At 49.1% G+C, this 16,986-nt stretch overlaps 3 protein-coding genes across 3 annotated transcripts; all 3 read right to left on the bottom strand.

Annotated features, from left to right (window-relative positions):
* Positions 1-956: 956 nt before the first annotated feature.
* Positions 957-10,175, bottom strand: LOC109413836 (uncharacterized). The gene is made up of 3 exons (XM_062857659.1): positions 8,405-10,175; positions 1,601-8,354; positions 957-1,543 (listed from the first exon to the last, which is right to left on the bottom strand). The coding sequence occupies exons 1-2, from the start codon at positions 10,173-10,175 to the stop codon at positions 5,080-5,082; spliced, it is 5,046 nt and encodes a 1,681-aa protein (XP_062713643.1). The 3' UTR covers positions 957-1,543; positions 1,601-5,079.
* Positions 10,176-10,558: 383 nt separating this feature from the next.
* LOC134290041 (uncharacterized) lies at positions 10,559-12,093 on the bottom strand. The gene is made up of 3 exons (XM_062856993.1): positions 11,553-12,093; positions 11,225-11,490; positions 10,559-11,167 (listed from the first exon to the last, which is right to left on the bottom strand). Exons 1-3 carry the CDS (start codon positions 11,592-11,594, stop codon positions 11,026-11,028), a joined length of 450 nt encoding a protein of 149 aa, XP_062712977.1. The 5' UTR covers positions 11,595-12,093; the 3' UTR covers positions 10,559-11,025.
* A 2,384-nt stretch (positions 12,094-14,477) lies between these two features.
* Positions 14,478-15,566, bottom strand: LOC134290506 (uncharacterized). Its single transcript, XM_062857660.1, has one exon. It carries the CDS (start codon positions 15,564-15,566, stop codon positions 14,478-14,480), a length of 1,089 nt encoding a protein of 362 aa, XP_062713644.1.
* Between the last annotated feature and the right edge of the window lie 1,420 nt (positions 15,567-16,986).

Consider the following 16,986-nt stretch of genomic DNA (forward strand, 5'->3'; position numbering starts at 1 on the left):
TTTTATAATAAATTTTATTTCGTCATGAAGGTTTAAAAAGTATACAACATTTCAAGAGTTCAAACTTCCGTATTTAGGTGAAAATCTAATGCAGCAATATCGATAACATTATCAAGGCTAGTAACGAATATTACATATTGAATAAATGTCTTTAGAAGTTTCCGTTTCTCTTGTCTTCTTATGCCCCTAAGCACAGGTTGTAGTAGATTAGCAAACGAAAACACTCTATTTGGCACTATAATCTGCAGCTTATGCTGTAACACCGCCCATGCTGTCGACACTCGAACACAGGAGGAGAGTTTATGCTCCAAATCTTCAATTGGTGCATTACAGAAGAGACACGATGGCGAGTTCACTCGTTGCATCCGGTGCATCAAGGCTTGATGTGCCAATTTCTGGTTGACCAGGATATACCACATCTCTCTCTCGTGCGCGCTGAGTCCGCGATCGGATATGTTCCGCCAAACGGCTTTCCAGTTGCAGTTGGGACTATTCTGCATCACTTTTGGTCGCTCAGTTTTCAGCACGAAATACTGGTGAAGGGAACCTGCTGTCATATTATCGCGTACAGATGTGGGAATATAAGCACTTTCCTGGCAGACAAGTTTCAGACAGGGGCAATTTGTCGGAAGAACCTGCAGATTAGGTGGGTTTTCACGGCTGTACAAAGTTGAATAGAAAGCCATTTCTTCAGCTTCCTGCAGGTGTCTGTTGATCAGCAACGATTTCGATTTGAAGATAGGCAGTTGGAGTTTTAAACCACCCTCTTCAGTGGGCAGTGCTAACTGCTGTATCGGTACTCTCGTCGTAAACCCACTCCAAATAAAGCTTCCCATTAACGCAGTCAGCTTCGCAATGTGAGAGTTGTGTTGCCAGGTTCCCGGTAGCGGTAGAGCCAAACTACCATATCGAGAGTCTGGAGTCACAAACACTGTAGGGCTAAAGCGCAACAAGAAAATCACAAATCATAAGTTACGTTTTAATTACATATATTTGAGGCTCATTTTGTCCCCTTCTCCCCTATTCTCCCTAACTAGCTAGCTTTGTTATCTACCCATACAATTTTGATCTTAACTTAGGGTACTCACGGTACCGAAGCTACCACAACATCGCTGCGAAACCCGTCGACAACGCTATCTTGAGCCGCGCTATTGGCTCCGACCGAGCCCCCTTCATCGTGGGGTTATCCGAGTCACCGTTCCACGGTAACTGACCCATGAATCGGAATTTGCTTCAGATGTTCGTTTACGATTCGCCGTTCGTGTTCCGTCGCGGTTGAGCACCTCTGGCGACCGCGCTCCGCTCGTCCAGCACGTCTTGGGAATGAAAACTGCAAAAATAGAAAAACCCTATCGAGCAATCGATTAGGATTTTGGTCACATGTGTCTAGGTTGCGGTCTCTTACCCTATACAGGGGTTTTTCAATCGATCCTTGGTTGCTGAATCGTAGGTGAGGCCTCCCTCGCTTGCGTCCCCGTTGTGCTCGGGTCCGTCGGCCACGATGCGTTCGATGCACGTGCTGTCGATCCGGTTTTTGCGCCACCTGATTTGCAGCAAAACATTAGCTTGCGCTGGAGATCGTCCGAAAATAGTTACTCACCAATGGATTCTGCTTGTGTTCTTCACGGATACTAATCGCCGATGCCAATCGCGCTGTTTGCGTGCACGTCGTGGACTCAGGAGAAAATCGCCTACTTGCAAGAGATTGAGGTTAGTTCTCTGCCGCTCTTTCACTCCGCAGAATGTGAAACTCACCCGGAAGCGTGTTCTTCGTCCCTGGACCAGGCGGAAGCTTGCGCACCTCACCGGAACTGTCGTGCGACGTCCGGAACGTCGTAGAACGTCCGAAACTGATTTTTGATTTGCCTATCACGAATCACTAAAATTAGCACTGGGATGTGTGTGTTTCGAGTCTGCTTACTACTCACCGGGCACAGTCGTTGGCCTCCCGCGCCGTGTTGGCTCACCATGCGGTTTCACCCGGATCTTCCTCGGTCGTATTTCCCTCGTGGTGTGACGTCCGGGATTGATGGGCGGCTTTCGTGCCCTGAAGCGGAGAAATCTTCCGACACTACAGCGTTCTGTGCTGGGGAAACCACGTTTTTCTCACTGCAGGGGTTTTTCCCTCGGTTTTCGCACTTAGCACTACGAACCAGGAGCAAGATTTCACTCGCGATCTTTTGCTAACCTTTCGCGATGGCGGCTGGAAACGAATGATTGATGGGCTGGTCAGTGAAAACGGTCGTCGTTCTTCCTTCCAGTCGTCAGACACTTGCGCTGCGGTGGTGTTTGTGACAGCGTTTCTCGCATAGCTGTTGTCGGATTTATTGTTTGTCGGACTAGCGTGAGGGGTGTTTCAATGGTAGCGAGTGTGGTGCGCTCTGAATGTCATTTCAGAGGGAATTTTGTATAGGCAAATTATTTATTCTAGATTTGTTCTACACATCAACGAATTTAAACGTAACACAACTCTACCGTAGCGGAAGAATTTTTCATAAATCGGTGATCAAACGATTTATGAAAAATTCACAAAATCCTAACTCATCCTCCTAGGATGATGGTCAGAGACAAGTCGGTCAGCCTAACTCTTGAGCAGACCTCAAGTTACATCTTTTCCTCAACTAAACCCAAACTCATACGCAAGCCTTGGTCGCTTGCCAAATCTTCTCTATCCTCCAAACTGCATAATCTTAATGCTAAACTAAACTTCACGCCAGCTGCGCCTGGCAAAATCTTCGACCTCTCAAATCGTCTCTGACCAATGTCCTTGTCCAGCTTCCACGAATCCTACGGCAAAACATTCAAATCGGATTCTAGCCTATTGTATTGACTAAAATAGGCTTAATCGCACACAAAACATTAAGAAGCTATATTTACAGACTATCTACAAGGACAAAATTGGTTTGTTTTGGTTTGTGCATGTTCTGAGAAAAGAAACATTTACTAATCTAAATCGTCATGAGCCCGGGAAATAGGGTTTTACCGCGCCCCTGGTCGCGTTACTTTTGGGATGAAGATTTCATGACGACCCCCAGATCTTTAACCCTTGGCCACGCATTCGAATTGACTGGAAACACTTGAGGGTTCGTGTGCACCATCCAGTCGTGGATGTGCTTGGATTGCCGAGATCGTGTTCTCTTCCTTCGTAGTGGTGCCACTCATAGCTCTGTGTAGTGAGGATGGTCGAATTCTTGATGGTGGGCTCGATTTGTCTCGATCGGCTAACGGCATGACCATTTGGTGTGTTTCGGTGTGAGGGCTCCTCGGGGTGTTGTTGCGCTTCACTCGTTGTCAGGATCGTTTGGTATCTGGAGCCTCCCTACTCACGACGGTTTTCAGGGTCCCAGTCTCCCTCGCCCGCTGTAGGCTGTTGGTTGCTGCGCATCTTCGTCCTGGTATTTGGAGCCTCCCTACTCACTGCTGTTTTCAGGGTCCCAATCTCCCTCGCCCGCCGTAGGCTGCCTGCTACGTCCTTCTGCTCTCTCAATGCCCTCCAGTTGCTGTCTCACTGCGCCTGATAGTGGCCGTAAGCTTCGACTCCGCGCCGAACCGATGTTTGGTCGTCGATCTCCGGGTCTCCACTCCTCCTATCAGAGAATACATCTGGTGCGTTGACGAGATCCCTGTGTCCCGTTTCCAGAATCACCGGGTTGCCATTTCTCTCGATTGGCGAACGGCTCACGGTACACCTCCTGGCGCGATGGAAGTGTTTAGGTACCGCATGTTGATCGCTCTTTGTAGTCTGTCGATTCGCTGGGTTGTTCGTAGTGGTGTTTGGAGCCTCCCTACTCACTGCTGTTTTCAGGGTCCCAATCTCCCTCGCCCGCTGTAGGCTGATGACTGCTGTGCTCTCTGTACTGGTATCTGGAGCCTCCCTACTCACTACTGTTTTCAGGGTCCCAGTCTCCCACGCCCGCTGTAGGCTGATGACTGCTGTGCTCTCTGTACTGGTATCTGGAGCCTCCCTACTCACTACTGTTTTCAGGGTCCCAGTCTCCCTTGCCCGCTGTAGGCTGATGGTTGCGGCGCTCTTTGACATGATATCTGGAGCCTCCCTACTCACTGCTGTTTTCAGGGTCCCAGTCTTCCTCGCCTTCAGTAGGCTGTCGATTCGTCCTGGTGTTTGGCGTGTCTTTGTCCTGGTATTTGGAGCCTCCCTACTCACGATGGTTTTCAGGGTTCCAATTTCCCGCGCCCGCTGTAGGCTTCTTGCTACATCCTCCTGCTCTCCCAAAGCTCTCCAGTTGCTGTCTCCCTGCGCCTGATAGTGGCCGTAAGCTTCGACTCCGCGCCGAACCGATGTTTGGTCGTCGATCTCCGGGTCTCCACTCCTCCTATCAGAGAATACATCTGGTGCCTTGACGAGAAACCTGCGTCCCGTTTCCAGAATCACAGGGTGCCATTTCTCTCGCTTGGCGAACGGCTCACGGTACACCTCCTGGCGCGATGGAAGTGTTTGGGTACCGCATGTTGATTCTCCTACTTGCTCGGCCTTCTGACGGATCGGGTGATGGAATCGCAAATCGTTCAAGATCGTGGTCTACTAGAAAGCTGGCTGTTTTGTCGAGGTGGAGAGGTAGTCGTAAAGAAGTTATTGCTCATCACACCTGACTTTCTACCATTTTCCGGTTTGTTACGTATTTTTGGAGCGTGGTACTCATGGTTGACAGGCATTGCCTGCGGACATAGCTTTAACATTGTGGAACCTCGTACGGATGTACGGAAATCCTTGCTGTCGACTCACAATCGGTGTTGCTGTGGTGGAGCAGTATTGCGACGGCTTCTCACCTTCAGCTCTCGTGATCAAATCTCCCCGTGATTGGTGTTTCGGCTAGCTTGACTGCTTCGTGGTTGACAGGCACCGCCTGTGTACATAGCTTGAACAGCCCGGAATCTCGCTGCTAGTAACGAAGATTCCAGTAGATGTAGTCGTCAAATCGGTGTTACAGAAGTGCAGAATCCGGTTGGAACTTGTCTGCCCTCCTGTTCGCTGTAATGATGCCCAATTGTGGTGTTTTCTTCAGCGTTCGCTTCTTCGTTGACAGGCACTGCCTGTTTTCATAGCTTGCACATTTTCGCTTAGTCTGCCTTGATGTCCTTCGCGTGGAACCTCCCCTTCTTGCCGCTCAGAACATCCTCCAACACGTACAGGTTCGTCCCGATGATCTCCTTGACGATGGCCGGAACGAATTTCGGCTCGAGCTTGCTGTTTATTTGGTCCGCCTTCGAGGAGAGTACGAACGATCGCCGCCAAACTAGGTCTCCGACTTTGAACGCTACTGATCTTGTGCGAAGGTTGTATCGCTGCTTCGCCCGCTGGTGGTTGTTCTTAATACGCTCGATGATAAGCTTTTGGATTCGACGAATCGCAGAGAGTCGCAGATCCTGCGCTACCTTCGGGTCTTCTGGCGTGTTGAGCTCCTGCTGCGTGTATAGATCCGTGTGCAACAACAGGTTTCGTCCAAAGTTGGCTTCGTGTGGACTGACGCCCGTCGCTTCGTGCCGAGCAGCGTTTATAGCCGCCGTGATCGCCGGTAGCTTTTCGTCCCACTCTCTATGATCGCCGTCCAACAATGCCCGGATGCAGGTTACTACGACGCGGTTGACGCGTTCGGCGTTATTGACCTGCGGACAGTAGAACGCTGTCTTCATGTGGCCTATCTTGTGTTTCGCTAGCCAGGACTTGAACACCATCGATTCGAACTGCTTCCCGTTATCGGACAGTATTAGCCGTGGCCGAGAGAACTTCAGGCAAACTTCTTCTTCCAGGAACTCCACCATCTTCTGCGAATCTGCTGCGCGCATCGGCTTGACAATTACGTATTTGCTGACCCAGTCGACTACTACCAACAGCACTGTGTTTCCTCGTTTTGAACGTGTGAGCGGACCGACAAAGTCTACCGATATCATCTCCCAAGGAGTCTTCGCCGGCTTCGGGTTTCCCATTTGTGGCATCATTCTTTTCCCCGGTGCCTTGCACGCTTTGCAGGTCGAACAGTTCATAACGTAATCGTGAATCTCCTGTTGCATCTGTGGCCAGTAGTAGTGGGCTTGTAGCTTGTGCCAGGTCTTGTAGAAACCAAGATGCGCTGCTGCCGGTTCGTCGTGGAATCTTCGGATTAGCTGGAACCTCTCTTCTTTCGGAACGACTTGCTTCCACTTGTGGTAAACTGCTCCCACTTCGTCCTTGCAACGGCAGTTCTTGAATAGCGTGTCGTTTGCTATGCGGAAGTCCGGGAACTTATCTCCTTCGCTCTTTACTCTGTCCACCAGCTTCCTGTACCACGGATCCAGGACTTGGTCTACCGTGAAGACTGCTTCTGTCACCGTCCTCGAGAGAGCATCTGGAACAACGTTGATGGAACCCTTCCTGTACCGGATCTCGAAATCAAACGCGTTCAGACGCAACAGCCACCGGCTCATCAAAGCCGTCGGGTTCTTCATCGACTTCAGGTAGCTGAGTGCTGCATGGTCACAGTGGACAATGAACCGGATTCCTTCTACGTAGCCTCTAAACTTCTCGATCGCTCGGATCACTGCGAGGCACTCCCGCTCCGTGACCGAGTACTTTCTCTCCGACGCTGACAACTTCTGCGAGAAGTAGCTGATGGGATGTTCCTCGCCGTTGATCTCCTGCGTTAGCACTGCTCCGATTGCTGTGTCGCTGGCATCGCACGCTATGGCGAACGGTTTGCTGTAGTCCGGCATCGCCAGTACCGGTGCCGAAACCAGAGCTGCTTTCAGCTTTAGGAACGCTTCTTCAGCTATCGGATTCCAACGGAACTTGGTCTTCCCTGACGTCAAGTTTGTTAGCGGAGCTGCTAGCTGCGAGAAACCAGCGATGAAGCGTCGGTACCAGTTGCAAACACCGAGAAATCGCTGCACTTCTTTGCGCGTTGTTGGAGTCGGGAATTGTACGATCGCTTGGATCTTCTCGTCGTCTACTCGCCAACCTTGCTCGTCGATCACGTAGCCTAGGTACTTCATGCTCTTCCGGCAGAACTTGGACTTCTCCGATGAAATCGTGAGATTCGCTTGGCGTAGCCGGCGGGCTACTTCTTCGAGCAGAGCGATATGCTCTTCGAATGTCTCGGAACAGATGATGATGTCGTCTAGGTAATGGAATACCAGCGGTTCTAGATCGGCGAATAGGTGGGTCATAAGTCTCGCTAGGGCTTGACTTGCCGTACACAGCCCGAAAGGCACCACCTTGAATTGGAAGTGGCCTCTGGATGGAACGGTGAAGGCTGTCAGTTGTCTCGAACCTGGATGAAGTGGTAGCTGCCAGAAGGCATCCTTGAGATCGATCGAAGAAATGTATTTGCTGCTTCGGAGGTTGTTGGTGATCGCTGCAATCTGGGGTATCGGATAGCCCTCGTTCACCATGATGGAGTTGAGGTGCCGCGCGTCCAGACAGACGCGATACTGCCCAGTTTTCTTCTTGACGGCGACCAGCGGATTGTTCCATGGCGAGAACTGCGCCTCCTCAATGACGTCCAGCGCTATCATCCGGTCGATCTCCTTGTTGACCTCCTGTAGAACATACGGCGACATAGGGTAATGCCGTTGTTTACGGGGCGGTGCATTCCCCACATCGATTCGATGCTCGTACAGCTTCGTCCGTCCTAGTCTTCCCTCTACCGCTTTCGGAAACTTATGGATCGCCTGCTCTAGGCGCCGTTGTTGTTCGGGATTGAGCTGCTTCATCTCGTGGTCTTCGCTGATCTGGTCTTCCTGCTTCGCTTCTAGTGTGCAACACACCGCTTTGACGCCAAACTTTTCCCAGAAGTTCATTCCTAGGATGACGCAGTCTGGAATCGAAGGTACCAAAAGCACTGGAAGAACTTCGTTGCGGTTGTTATACACTATTGGGAGATAGACGAAATGCGAAATGTTGTGTCTTGTGCCGTCCGCCGTTTTTATTCCGCCGCTGACGTTTCCTTTCTGCAAACCGCAGTCTTCCGCCAGCTCGACTCTTTTTCCTCCTAGTAGGGAGCAGTTTGCTCCGCTATCCAGCAAAGCTGTTAACTCCTTGCCCAGCACTGATATGACGGCGTGTGGTCGATTGTCACTTCCGGGGTTGATAATGATCGAGTTGAGGTTTTGAAATTCCGGGATATCGGAGGGGTCTCCGAGATTTTGCGGAGAGCTGCTCCCCTCTACTGCTGGTTCTCCGCTTGGTAGTTTACCGCGTCCATGCGGCACGTGAAGCAACTGCGCAACGAGTAGCCTTTCCTTCCACAACGGTAGCAGAATAGGATGGCTTGCGGCTTCGGACAGTCCATGAACCTGTGACCCTCCTCGTCGCAGTTCCAGCAAAGCATTGCTATTCGTTGGCCGTTCGGAGCTTCTTCCTGTTGTATCTGGCGATCTCCCCGTTGCCTGGCTGGTTCTGGCAGCAGACGTTGACTTCTTTGGTTATTGTCGCTCTGATCCGAGCTTGGCATCCACTGTCGTGCTTGCCAGCCCTGTGCTCTTAGCGGCTGTTCTTGCTGTTGTTGTGGTAGCCGAGTCTGGTATGATGCGGTTTGCGGCCGCTGCTGCTGTGCCGCGGTTTGCGCATCTCTTGTGTACTGCCGCGCTACTCGCAGGACGTCAGCCTCTGTCCGGTTGTACCTATCCGTTGGCCTTGGCTGCCTTTCGTCGCGTGCGGCAAAGCTTGGTCTCGCAGATCTCCGCTCAATGTTCAACTTCAACGCGTTGACTTGCTCCATCAGTTCGTCGATGTTGTGCTGCCAATTGTCTTCTGGTCCTACCTCCGCTGCTTCGTGCTCGAATGCGCCTTCTTCCACCTCCACGGCGTGAACTCTGTTGAACCGCTGTGACTGTTGGTGATGCTGAACCGGTGGTGGTCTGCTGGTTACTACTGGCGTAGCGAAGTTCGGTTCCAGAAGCGCGCTGTGCGGAATGGGAATCCTGCGCTGCCTGTTCAGAAGCATCCTCGTCTCGTCGTATCCGGTGCAGACTTCCACCATTTCTTCCAGTGAACGAGGCCTCGCTGCTGTGACGATGGCTGCGTAGTTCTCGTTCATGTTCTTCTTCACCAGAAAGAACTTTTCGTCGTCTGGAATTGGTGGATCGACAAAGCGGAAAAGCGCTGAGATATCTCGGTAGAACTTCGCAAAGGATTCCTCCCTTCCTTGAAATCGAAAGCTGGCTTCCAGACGCAGAATTTGGGAGTATCCGCTCGGCAGGAATTCCCTTCTGATCTCCCGCTTGAACTGGTCCCAAGTCCGCAACAGGTTCTGCGACGTTGCTCGTGAGTACCAGTCGATTGCGTCCTCCTGGAGTAGATGCTTGATCGAACTCAGGAGTGTGGCGTCGCTCATGCCTTCCGACCTCGCGAATGTTTCCACGCGATCTAGGAACACGTTGAGTGATGTAGTGTCCTTCTCGCCGCGAAACTTGAAAGGCCAGTTGTGCACGGCCTTCTGAATCCGTCGATCATCCACTCGTTCCGGCGCTGGTCGTTCTCGACGCACTAGCCGCTCCAGATCGTCCCGCATTCGACAGTATTCTTCGTGCATCCGCTGCTCTCTTTCCTGCATCTCCACTATTCTCGATTGCAGCTCGTTAACTTCTCGTGATTGTGTTTCTCGAGCTGTCCGGTTCCATGTTTCTCGCTCCCGTGGAAGGTAGGGAGGCGGTGGTGAGGTGTTCCGTTGTCTAGGCTGTGTTTCACCTCCATCTTCGTTGTCTCGCGCTCGAAACGAACTCGAAAACAGCAATCCTCGTCCCTGTCCACCAGAGAATGACGTCATCAGAGGCGGCTGTGATGCTGGCGGTGGTGTGGATTCTTGATTTGAATTGTTTCCCACTGGAATCGTGGCATCCGCCATTCCACCGACTGCTCCTTCCTCTTCGTTGTTGGTTCTTCTTATGGCACCCGTTGAACTAGTATGATTCACCTCGATCTCACCGCGTTGCACACTACTCACTACACTAGTACCATTCACTTTGTTGAGTAAAACAGTTACGTGCATGGTTAACATTCCATGCAATTCTCTCAATTCGATCGGAGGATTGATCAAACGTAATCTGTCGCGATAGTGGGTCAGCCGCGTTCGACATTGACTGATCGCAGCCCTATCGGCTGTTCGAATGGCCGCTTCAGTGCTTATGTGCAGCTGCTGTATTTGAGTTTCACAGTATTCAATGTTTGACTGTGGACTCATTACATGGGCTGAGCTAGTGGGCTGGTTATCTCTTAAGGCTTCCTCCTGGAGGAGTGCCTTCAGACGGAGGACTTTCCCTCTGTGGGTAGTGGGTCCTAAATTTACTACGTGACGCAGAGCCAGCTCATACGTCACCTCTTCGTCTGTTAAGTGTGTGTAGTCCATGTTATGTATCGAATTTTATGCGTAAAGGGCTAAAATATATTGGTTATCGTAGGCCGGATAACCAAAAAGGCACAAAACCAAATCTTAAGATCACAAACCAAAAAAAATCGCTAAACGGTAGTTTAATTGTGGATTTTCAGTTGGGCGCCAGTGTTGCCAGGTTCCCGGTAGCGGTAGAGCCAAACTACCATATCGAGAGTCTGGAGTCACAAACACTGTAGGGCTAAAGCGCAACAAGAAAATCACAAATCATAAGTTACGTTTTAATTACATATATTTGAGGCTCATTTTGTCCCCTTCTCCCCTATTCTCCCTAACTAGCTAGCTTTGTTATCTACCCATACAATTTTGATCTTAACTTAGGGTACTCACGGTACCGAAGCTACCACAACATCGCTGCGAAACCCGTCGACAACGCTATCTTGAGCCGCGCTATTGGCTCCGACCGAGCCCCCTTCATCGTGGGGTTATCCGAGTCACCGTTCCACGGTAACTGACCCATGAATCGGAATTTGCTTCAGATGTTCGTTTACGATTCGCCGTTCGTGTTCCGTCGCGGTTGAGCACCTCTGGCGACCGCGCTCCGCTCGTCCAGCACGTCTTGGGAATGAAAACTGCAAAAATAGAAAAACCCTATCGAGCAATCGATTAGGATTTTGGTCACATGTGTCTAGGTTGCGGTCTCTTACCCTATACAGGGGTTTTTCAATCGATCCTTGGTTGCTGAATCGTAGGTGAGGCCTCCCTCGCTTGCGTCCCCGTTGTGCTCGGGTCCGTCGGCCACGATGCGTTCGATGCACGTGCTGTCGATCCGGTTTTTGCGCCACCTGATTTGCAGCAAAACATTAGCTTGCGCTGGAGATCGTCCGAAAATAGTTACTCACCAATGGATTCTGCTTGTGTTCTTCACGGATACTAATCGCCGATGCCAATCGCGCTGTTTGCGTGCACGTCGTGGACTCAGGAGAAAATCGCCTACTTGCAAGAGATTGAGGTTAGTTCTCTGCCGCTCTTTCACTCCGCAGAATGTGAAACTCACCCGGAAGCGTGTTCTTCGTCCCTGGACCAGGCGGAAGCTTGCGCACCTCACCGGAACTGTCGTGCGACGTCCGGAACGTCGTAGAACGTCCGAAACTGATTTTTGATTTGCCTATCACGAATCACTAAAATTAGCACTGGGATGTGTGTGTTTCGAGTCTGCTTACTACTCACCGGGCACAGTCGTTGGCCTCCCGCGCCGTGTTGGCTCACCATGCGGTTTCACCCGGATCTTCCTCGGTCGTATTTCCCTCGTGGTGTGACGTCCGGGATTGATGGGCGGCTTTCGTGCCCTGAAGCGGAGAAATCTTCCGACACTACAGCGTTCTGTGCTGGGGAAACCACGTTTTTCTCACTGCAGGGGTTTTTCCCTCGGTTTTCGCACTTAGCACTACGAACCAGGAGCAAGATTTCACTCGCGATCTTTTGCTAACCTTTCGCGATGGCGGCTGGAAACGAATGATTGATGGGCTGGTCAGTGAAAACGGTCGTCGTTCTTCCTTCCAGTCGTCAGACACTTGCGCTGCGGTGGTGTTTGTGACAGCGTTTCTCGCATAGCTGTTGTCGGATTTATTGTTTGTCGGACTAGCGTGAGGGGTGTTTCAATGGTAGCGAGTGTGGTGCGCTCTGAATGTCATTTCAGAGGGAATTTTGTATAGGCAAATTATTTATTCTAGATTTGTTCTACACATCAACGAATTTAAACGTAACAGTTGTTTGGAATCACTATAGAGGACACATACCAGATTTTTGAAGTTACATATGTGTTCAGCAGGGAGATCTTCTGATGTATTGATAGCGTTCGTGTGCGATGATTCCACAGCTGATGTCCAAACTGAGAAACGAGAGAGTCCCAATTCAACTTGGACATGAGGCGGATCGAGTTCACATACACTATGCCCAAAATCTTCAGTTTGTTTTCCGTGTTCAGCCAACTCACTTGTATTCGATTCCTTGGAGATACTTGCCCAATGTCAACAGAGAGGGTTTTCTGTAGATTCAATCTTGCACCCGCTCGACGTTCAAAAGTAGTGAAGGCATTTTTTACGCTCTCGATTTTGTGTGGCGATGAGGTGATGATGGTTATATCATCGGCATATGCAGCTACCAAATCATCAGGTCCATTGCAAATGTTTTGGAGATTGGAGATGAGAGGATGTAAGTATAATACAAATAGCTGCATAGATAAGGGGTCGCCTTGTCGTACTGATCTTTCGATCGGGAACGCTGTGGAGATGTGTCCGTTGATTAAGATTTTCGAAGTTGATAGTCTTCCAATTTTCTCAAGCAGGTCAATTAACCTAGGGTTAAATCCCATGTTCCCCATAGTCCGAAACAAGAAACGTCTATCAACTCGATCAAATGCGTGGTCAAGGTCGAAGCTGATCAGTTTCCCACACCTCCTATGTTCTTTGTAGAATGCGATCCTGTCTTTAATTGACAGTGTTGCTTGGAATATATTTCTTCTGCCATTTGAGCATTTTTGCACAGAATTAAGAACGGTATGTTCTTTTAGGATTTGATCCAAGCGATTTTTGATTATACGGGAGAGGAGCTTATAATCACAATTCAAAAGCGAGATTGGTCGATATCCTTTGATTGTAGTGTCATTTCCTTTCTTTTTAACTAAGACAATAACTCCTTCTACAAACGCTGGTGGAAAGTTGCCATGTACTGCCTCATTTAAAATAAGATTCAGTTGACGATGAATTATGTCGAACGTTTTGATGTAGAATTCCACCGGAATACCGTCAGACCCGGGGGATTTCCTCGACGAACTAGCTTTCAAGGCAATGAAGATGTCTTCCGTTGTAATTTCGTCCATGCAACCTCGATTTGACACACTATCTTCTGGGACCACCCTATCGCAGTCATATAGTCCCTGTTCATCAATCTCTCCTTGCGAGAAGAGAGTGCGGTAGTACTCCACCACGTGCTGCTGTATGCTTGCAGATTCGTCAAGAACCTCGTTTTCGTTTGTTGTTAACGTTTCGATCGTAGTTCGCTTACGTTTTCTCTCCCCAAGCTGAAAAGCCGAGAGAGGCTCCCCAGGAAAGTGGTTTTCGTTGATTCGGAAAAAAGCTTCCGAGAACTTCCGTTGTAGTAGTAGCATTTCACTCTTCAGACGATTGATGGTCACAATTATCGTCGGATTCCCGTAGTATGCATCGTAGGCTCTCCTCAGTTGGGCGTACAAGTTTTGATGCTGTTGATGATATTCCATGAACTTCTCGCGCGACTTCCAACGAAAGAAAGAGCGTATCTTCGGCTTTGTAAAGTGGACCCACCACTCCATCCACGAGTTGAAATTCCTTCTCTGCCGAGTCCAGTATGTCCATTTATGTTCAAACTCCTCCAGATTATCCGCTGACAGAATATGCGGTCTGATAGACCAGAACCCCTTGCCATGGTCCCTGCCTAGATACGGCAGGCACAGCCTAACAGTCAGTGCCATGTGATCCGTAAATGGGCACACATGCACATCAGCTTCCCGAAGCTGACTCCGAAGATTACTGCTTACATACAAACGATCGATTCTAGATGCTGTATTGTGACGTATATACGTATAACCGTTTCTACCTCTGCTCAACGAATTCCACACATCGATCATTTGAAGCTGTTGTATCGTGTTCCGGAGAGCTGCGCTAAAGTTACTCTCTCCAGTCGCATCTCGTGGGTGTATTACCGAGTTGAAGTCTCCACCAATAATTGTGTACTCACTAGATTGCCGTATGTAGTGAGGAAGAGTGTTACTAAAGAGATATTCACGTTGATCTCGGAGCTGTGTTCCCGAAGGTGCATACAGATTGCAGATAGTGACAGAGCCGTTAATCCGAAGTGCGATCAGTCTCGTATCTAAGCTTCTCTCCACGTTCGAAAAACGAATGTGGGATTTTAATGCTATAGCTGTGCCTCGTTTATTGTGGTCTACATTAGTAATAACGTTATAGCCAGGAATCGTTAGTTGACTGTTTTCGACCTCTTGTAGGAGTATTATATCCAAGTCGTGCATACGCACGAAAGACTGCAGCGCATTTATTTTGGTTGCGCTGGAGATTGTATTAGTATTAATTGAAGCTAGCTTATATGAGAAAAAATTCATTGTTCTTCTGATCGTAGAGCCTTCGGTTGGGTTTTCCTGGTACGCGGCCGCGATTCTCTAGTTTGTGAAGCCGATGAACCGTCAGTACCGCTATCGTCGTCTCGTTTGTGTTTTCCAATTGTTTTCTCCGCAGCTGCAGGAAGAATTGGAACTCTGAATTGTGGTAGCTCAGAGTCCGGAGAGATGTCCATCATTAGGGATTGTTCGTTTGACCGTAGAAGTTGCTGACTAGTTTTCTGCGATGAGGAAGAAGATTCACGACTTTCGAAAGGAGATATGTCGTTTTGTGGGTTTGTCTTCTCAGCAGGCTTGGTTTTTGAAACATCTACGAAGGTGGCGCTCATTTGTTCACGACCACTGAGATTCTTCGTTGATTGCCTTTCAACACGATCAGTATTGCTGTTTGTCGATGCAGAGCGAGGTGGTGCATTCCGAACGGCATCGGAGTAAGAGCTTGGCTTAGCGGAACTCAGACGCTCATTCACGCTGGCCTTCTGTGCTAACAGTTTCTTATTCTGAATGCAGGGAATACCGGTATGGATATATTCCCCACAATGCCGGCATGTGGCACGCTGTCCAGAATAAGTCACGTAGGTGCACTCACCTCCGATGTTAATGTACGATTTGACTTGCTGTTTCAGAACCATACGAACCAGTCTGATCCCTGTAAACAACCCGCTGAATTCATAGTCGTCGCTCCAGACAAGCTCATGTATTGACACTACATCACCATACTGTGCCATGTGTTGTGTTATCTGCTCGTCACTCACATCAGAAGAGAGATCGTGTAGTTTTACTTGTGTGCATCCATCTTCCATGAAGATACGAAGACGGTATTTCTTTTTGTTACACTCGTATTCATGTTTGTTATCGTGATGCTTCACAATTTGTTCAGCTGTAGCAGCATCCACAGTTTGTACGAAGGCACATGCATACACATGACTAATTTGAATACGTTGTACGTTCTCCCGTGAGAGCCCGAGTTCACGCGCGACGAAGGAATGAACCTCCTTGAAGGATGGCTTCTTCGGAATGTTCGAGAAATCGATCCGAAATGTGTTTTCCCGGATTTTCCGCGAAGTCATTTTGATGCCCCCGTCTGAGGTTTTTCAAAACGGTGCATCAACCGATAGGCGCACGGGCGCCAACTTCTGTTAAGAACTACTAGAAGAAACTCGACGGAAACTAAAAGCACGGAGGTAAGTAGAATCACGTCTGCTCAATTCAAGAGTAGCAATCCAACTGGCTTTCATAATAATTTCTCATACATAGTCGTAGCGAGGAAAAACGATAAAAAGGGGCTCTGCAAAGGGAGGCACCTCCTTAACGTGCAATTTTCCATGAGACAATCATCTATGTCTCTGACATAGAATCGAATAAGCGGTGTGGAGCAAAAACGATTTTTTGAACCACGCTACTATCCGGTTCCGGGTCATTTAGCCGAACGCCATTTGGCCGAACGCCATTTGGCCTGAAGGGTCATTTGGCCGAATGCCATTTGGCCGAATGCCGTTTGGCCAAAAAATCATGGCCACGCCACTGTTCCTCGTATCAGTATAACTCAAAAGAACAGCATATGATTCAAAGAAGGAAAAATCTTTGATAAAATATTGTCAGTTTCAACGCCAACTAATCCCTGAATGTCACAACTAGAAAGAATAGCCTATCATTAAAAGAAGGGAATATTTCTGATAGTCATATTGGTAGTTGGAAGGTCAAAAACTTCCTTTGAATCCTTTGATCATAATTCGGCCAAATGGGTCGGCCAGATGGCATTCGGCCAAATGGCGTTCGGCCAATCGACATTCGGCCAAATGGCCGGAAACCGCTACTATCCATGTCGTCTCTGTCTTCTGAAACATCCCGAATTATTCGCTCCACAGCCCAAGTAACACACATGTTATATAAAAGTAACGACAGCGCAAGTTTTGGTTGTATAGAAGTTTATTTTACGTTATTTCAACACAATGTTAGAACTACGTAAAAAAAACTTCTATACAACCAAAACTTGCGCTGTCGTAACTCTATTATAACATGTGTGTTGCTTGGGAGGTACGCAATCTGGACAAACTTTTTTTGCGAACTTGAGAATCCACCGAGGAGAGCTTTCTTGATCCTCATTAACCGACTATGCGTTCCAAACCGACGTTCCATATAGTTCTTATCGACATCTCGCGCGACAAACCCTCGACGAATCGATGCCAATATCCTGGATCCAGGATCCAGGATAACCCTCCATGTGCACTCCAGCGATAGTGAGCTCGAACAGATTGAGAGGTCTAATCGGCTGTCTCTAGGGCTGCCAACTTTAGCCGGAGGCGCCACTCGCGTAACTTCTCCGGTGTTCTGAATGGTCATGCTTAAGTCGTCGCAGAGGTCATATATCAAAGTTGAACGGCTGTCATCGTACAGTTCCCCCCAGCATGTACCATGGGAGTTGAAATCTCCCATGAGCAGCTGTGGCTCAGGCATAACCGAGCAGATGTGGGCGAGATCCCTGCGAGA

This window comes from Aedes albopictus, chromosome 3 (genome assembly GCF_035046485.1).
Source record: "Aedes albopictus strain Foshan chromosome 3, AalbF5, whole genome shotgun sequence".
Classification (NCBI taxonomy): domain Eukaryota; kingdom Metazoa; phylum Arthropoda; class Insecta; order Diptera; family Culicidae; genus Aedes; species Aedes albopictus.

Coding starts and splice junctions, on each gene's coding strand:
- LOC109413836 (XM_062857659.1), bottom strand. CDS start 10,175: ATGAGTCCACAGTCAAACATTGAATACTGTGAAACTCAAATACAGCAG. Junction 8,355..8,404: donor CAATAACCAAAGAAGTCAAC/GTCTGCTGCCAG, acceptor CAGATACAACAG/GAAGAAGCTCCGAACGGCCA.
- LOC134290041 (XM_062856993.1), bottom strand. CDS start 11,594: ATGGTGAGCCAACACGGCGCGGGAGGCCAACGACTGTGCCCG. Junction 11,491..11,552: donor GAGGCCAACGACTGTGCCCG/GTGAGTAGTAAG, acceptor GATTCGTGATAG/GCAAATCAAAAATCAGTTTC. Junction 11,168..11,224: donor AACACAAGCAGAATCCATTG/GTGAGTAACTAT, acceptor GCTGCAAATCAG/GTGGCGCAAAAACCGGATCG.
- LOC134290506 (XM_062857660.1), bottom strand. CDS start 15,566: ATGACTTCGCGGAAAATCCGGGAAAACACATTTCGGATCGATTTCTCG.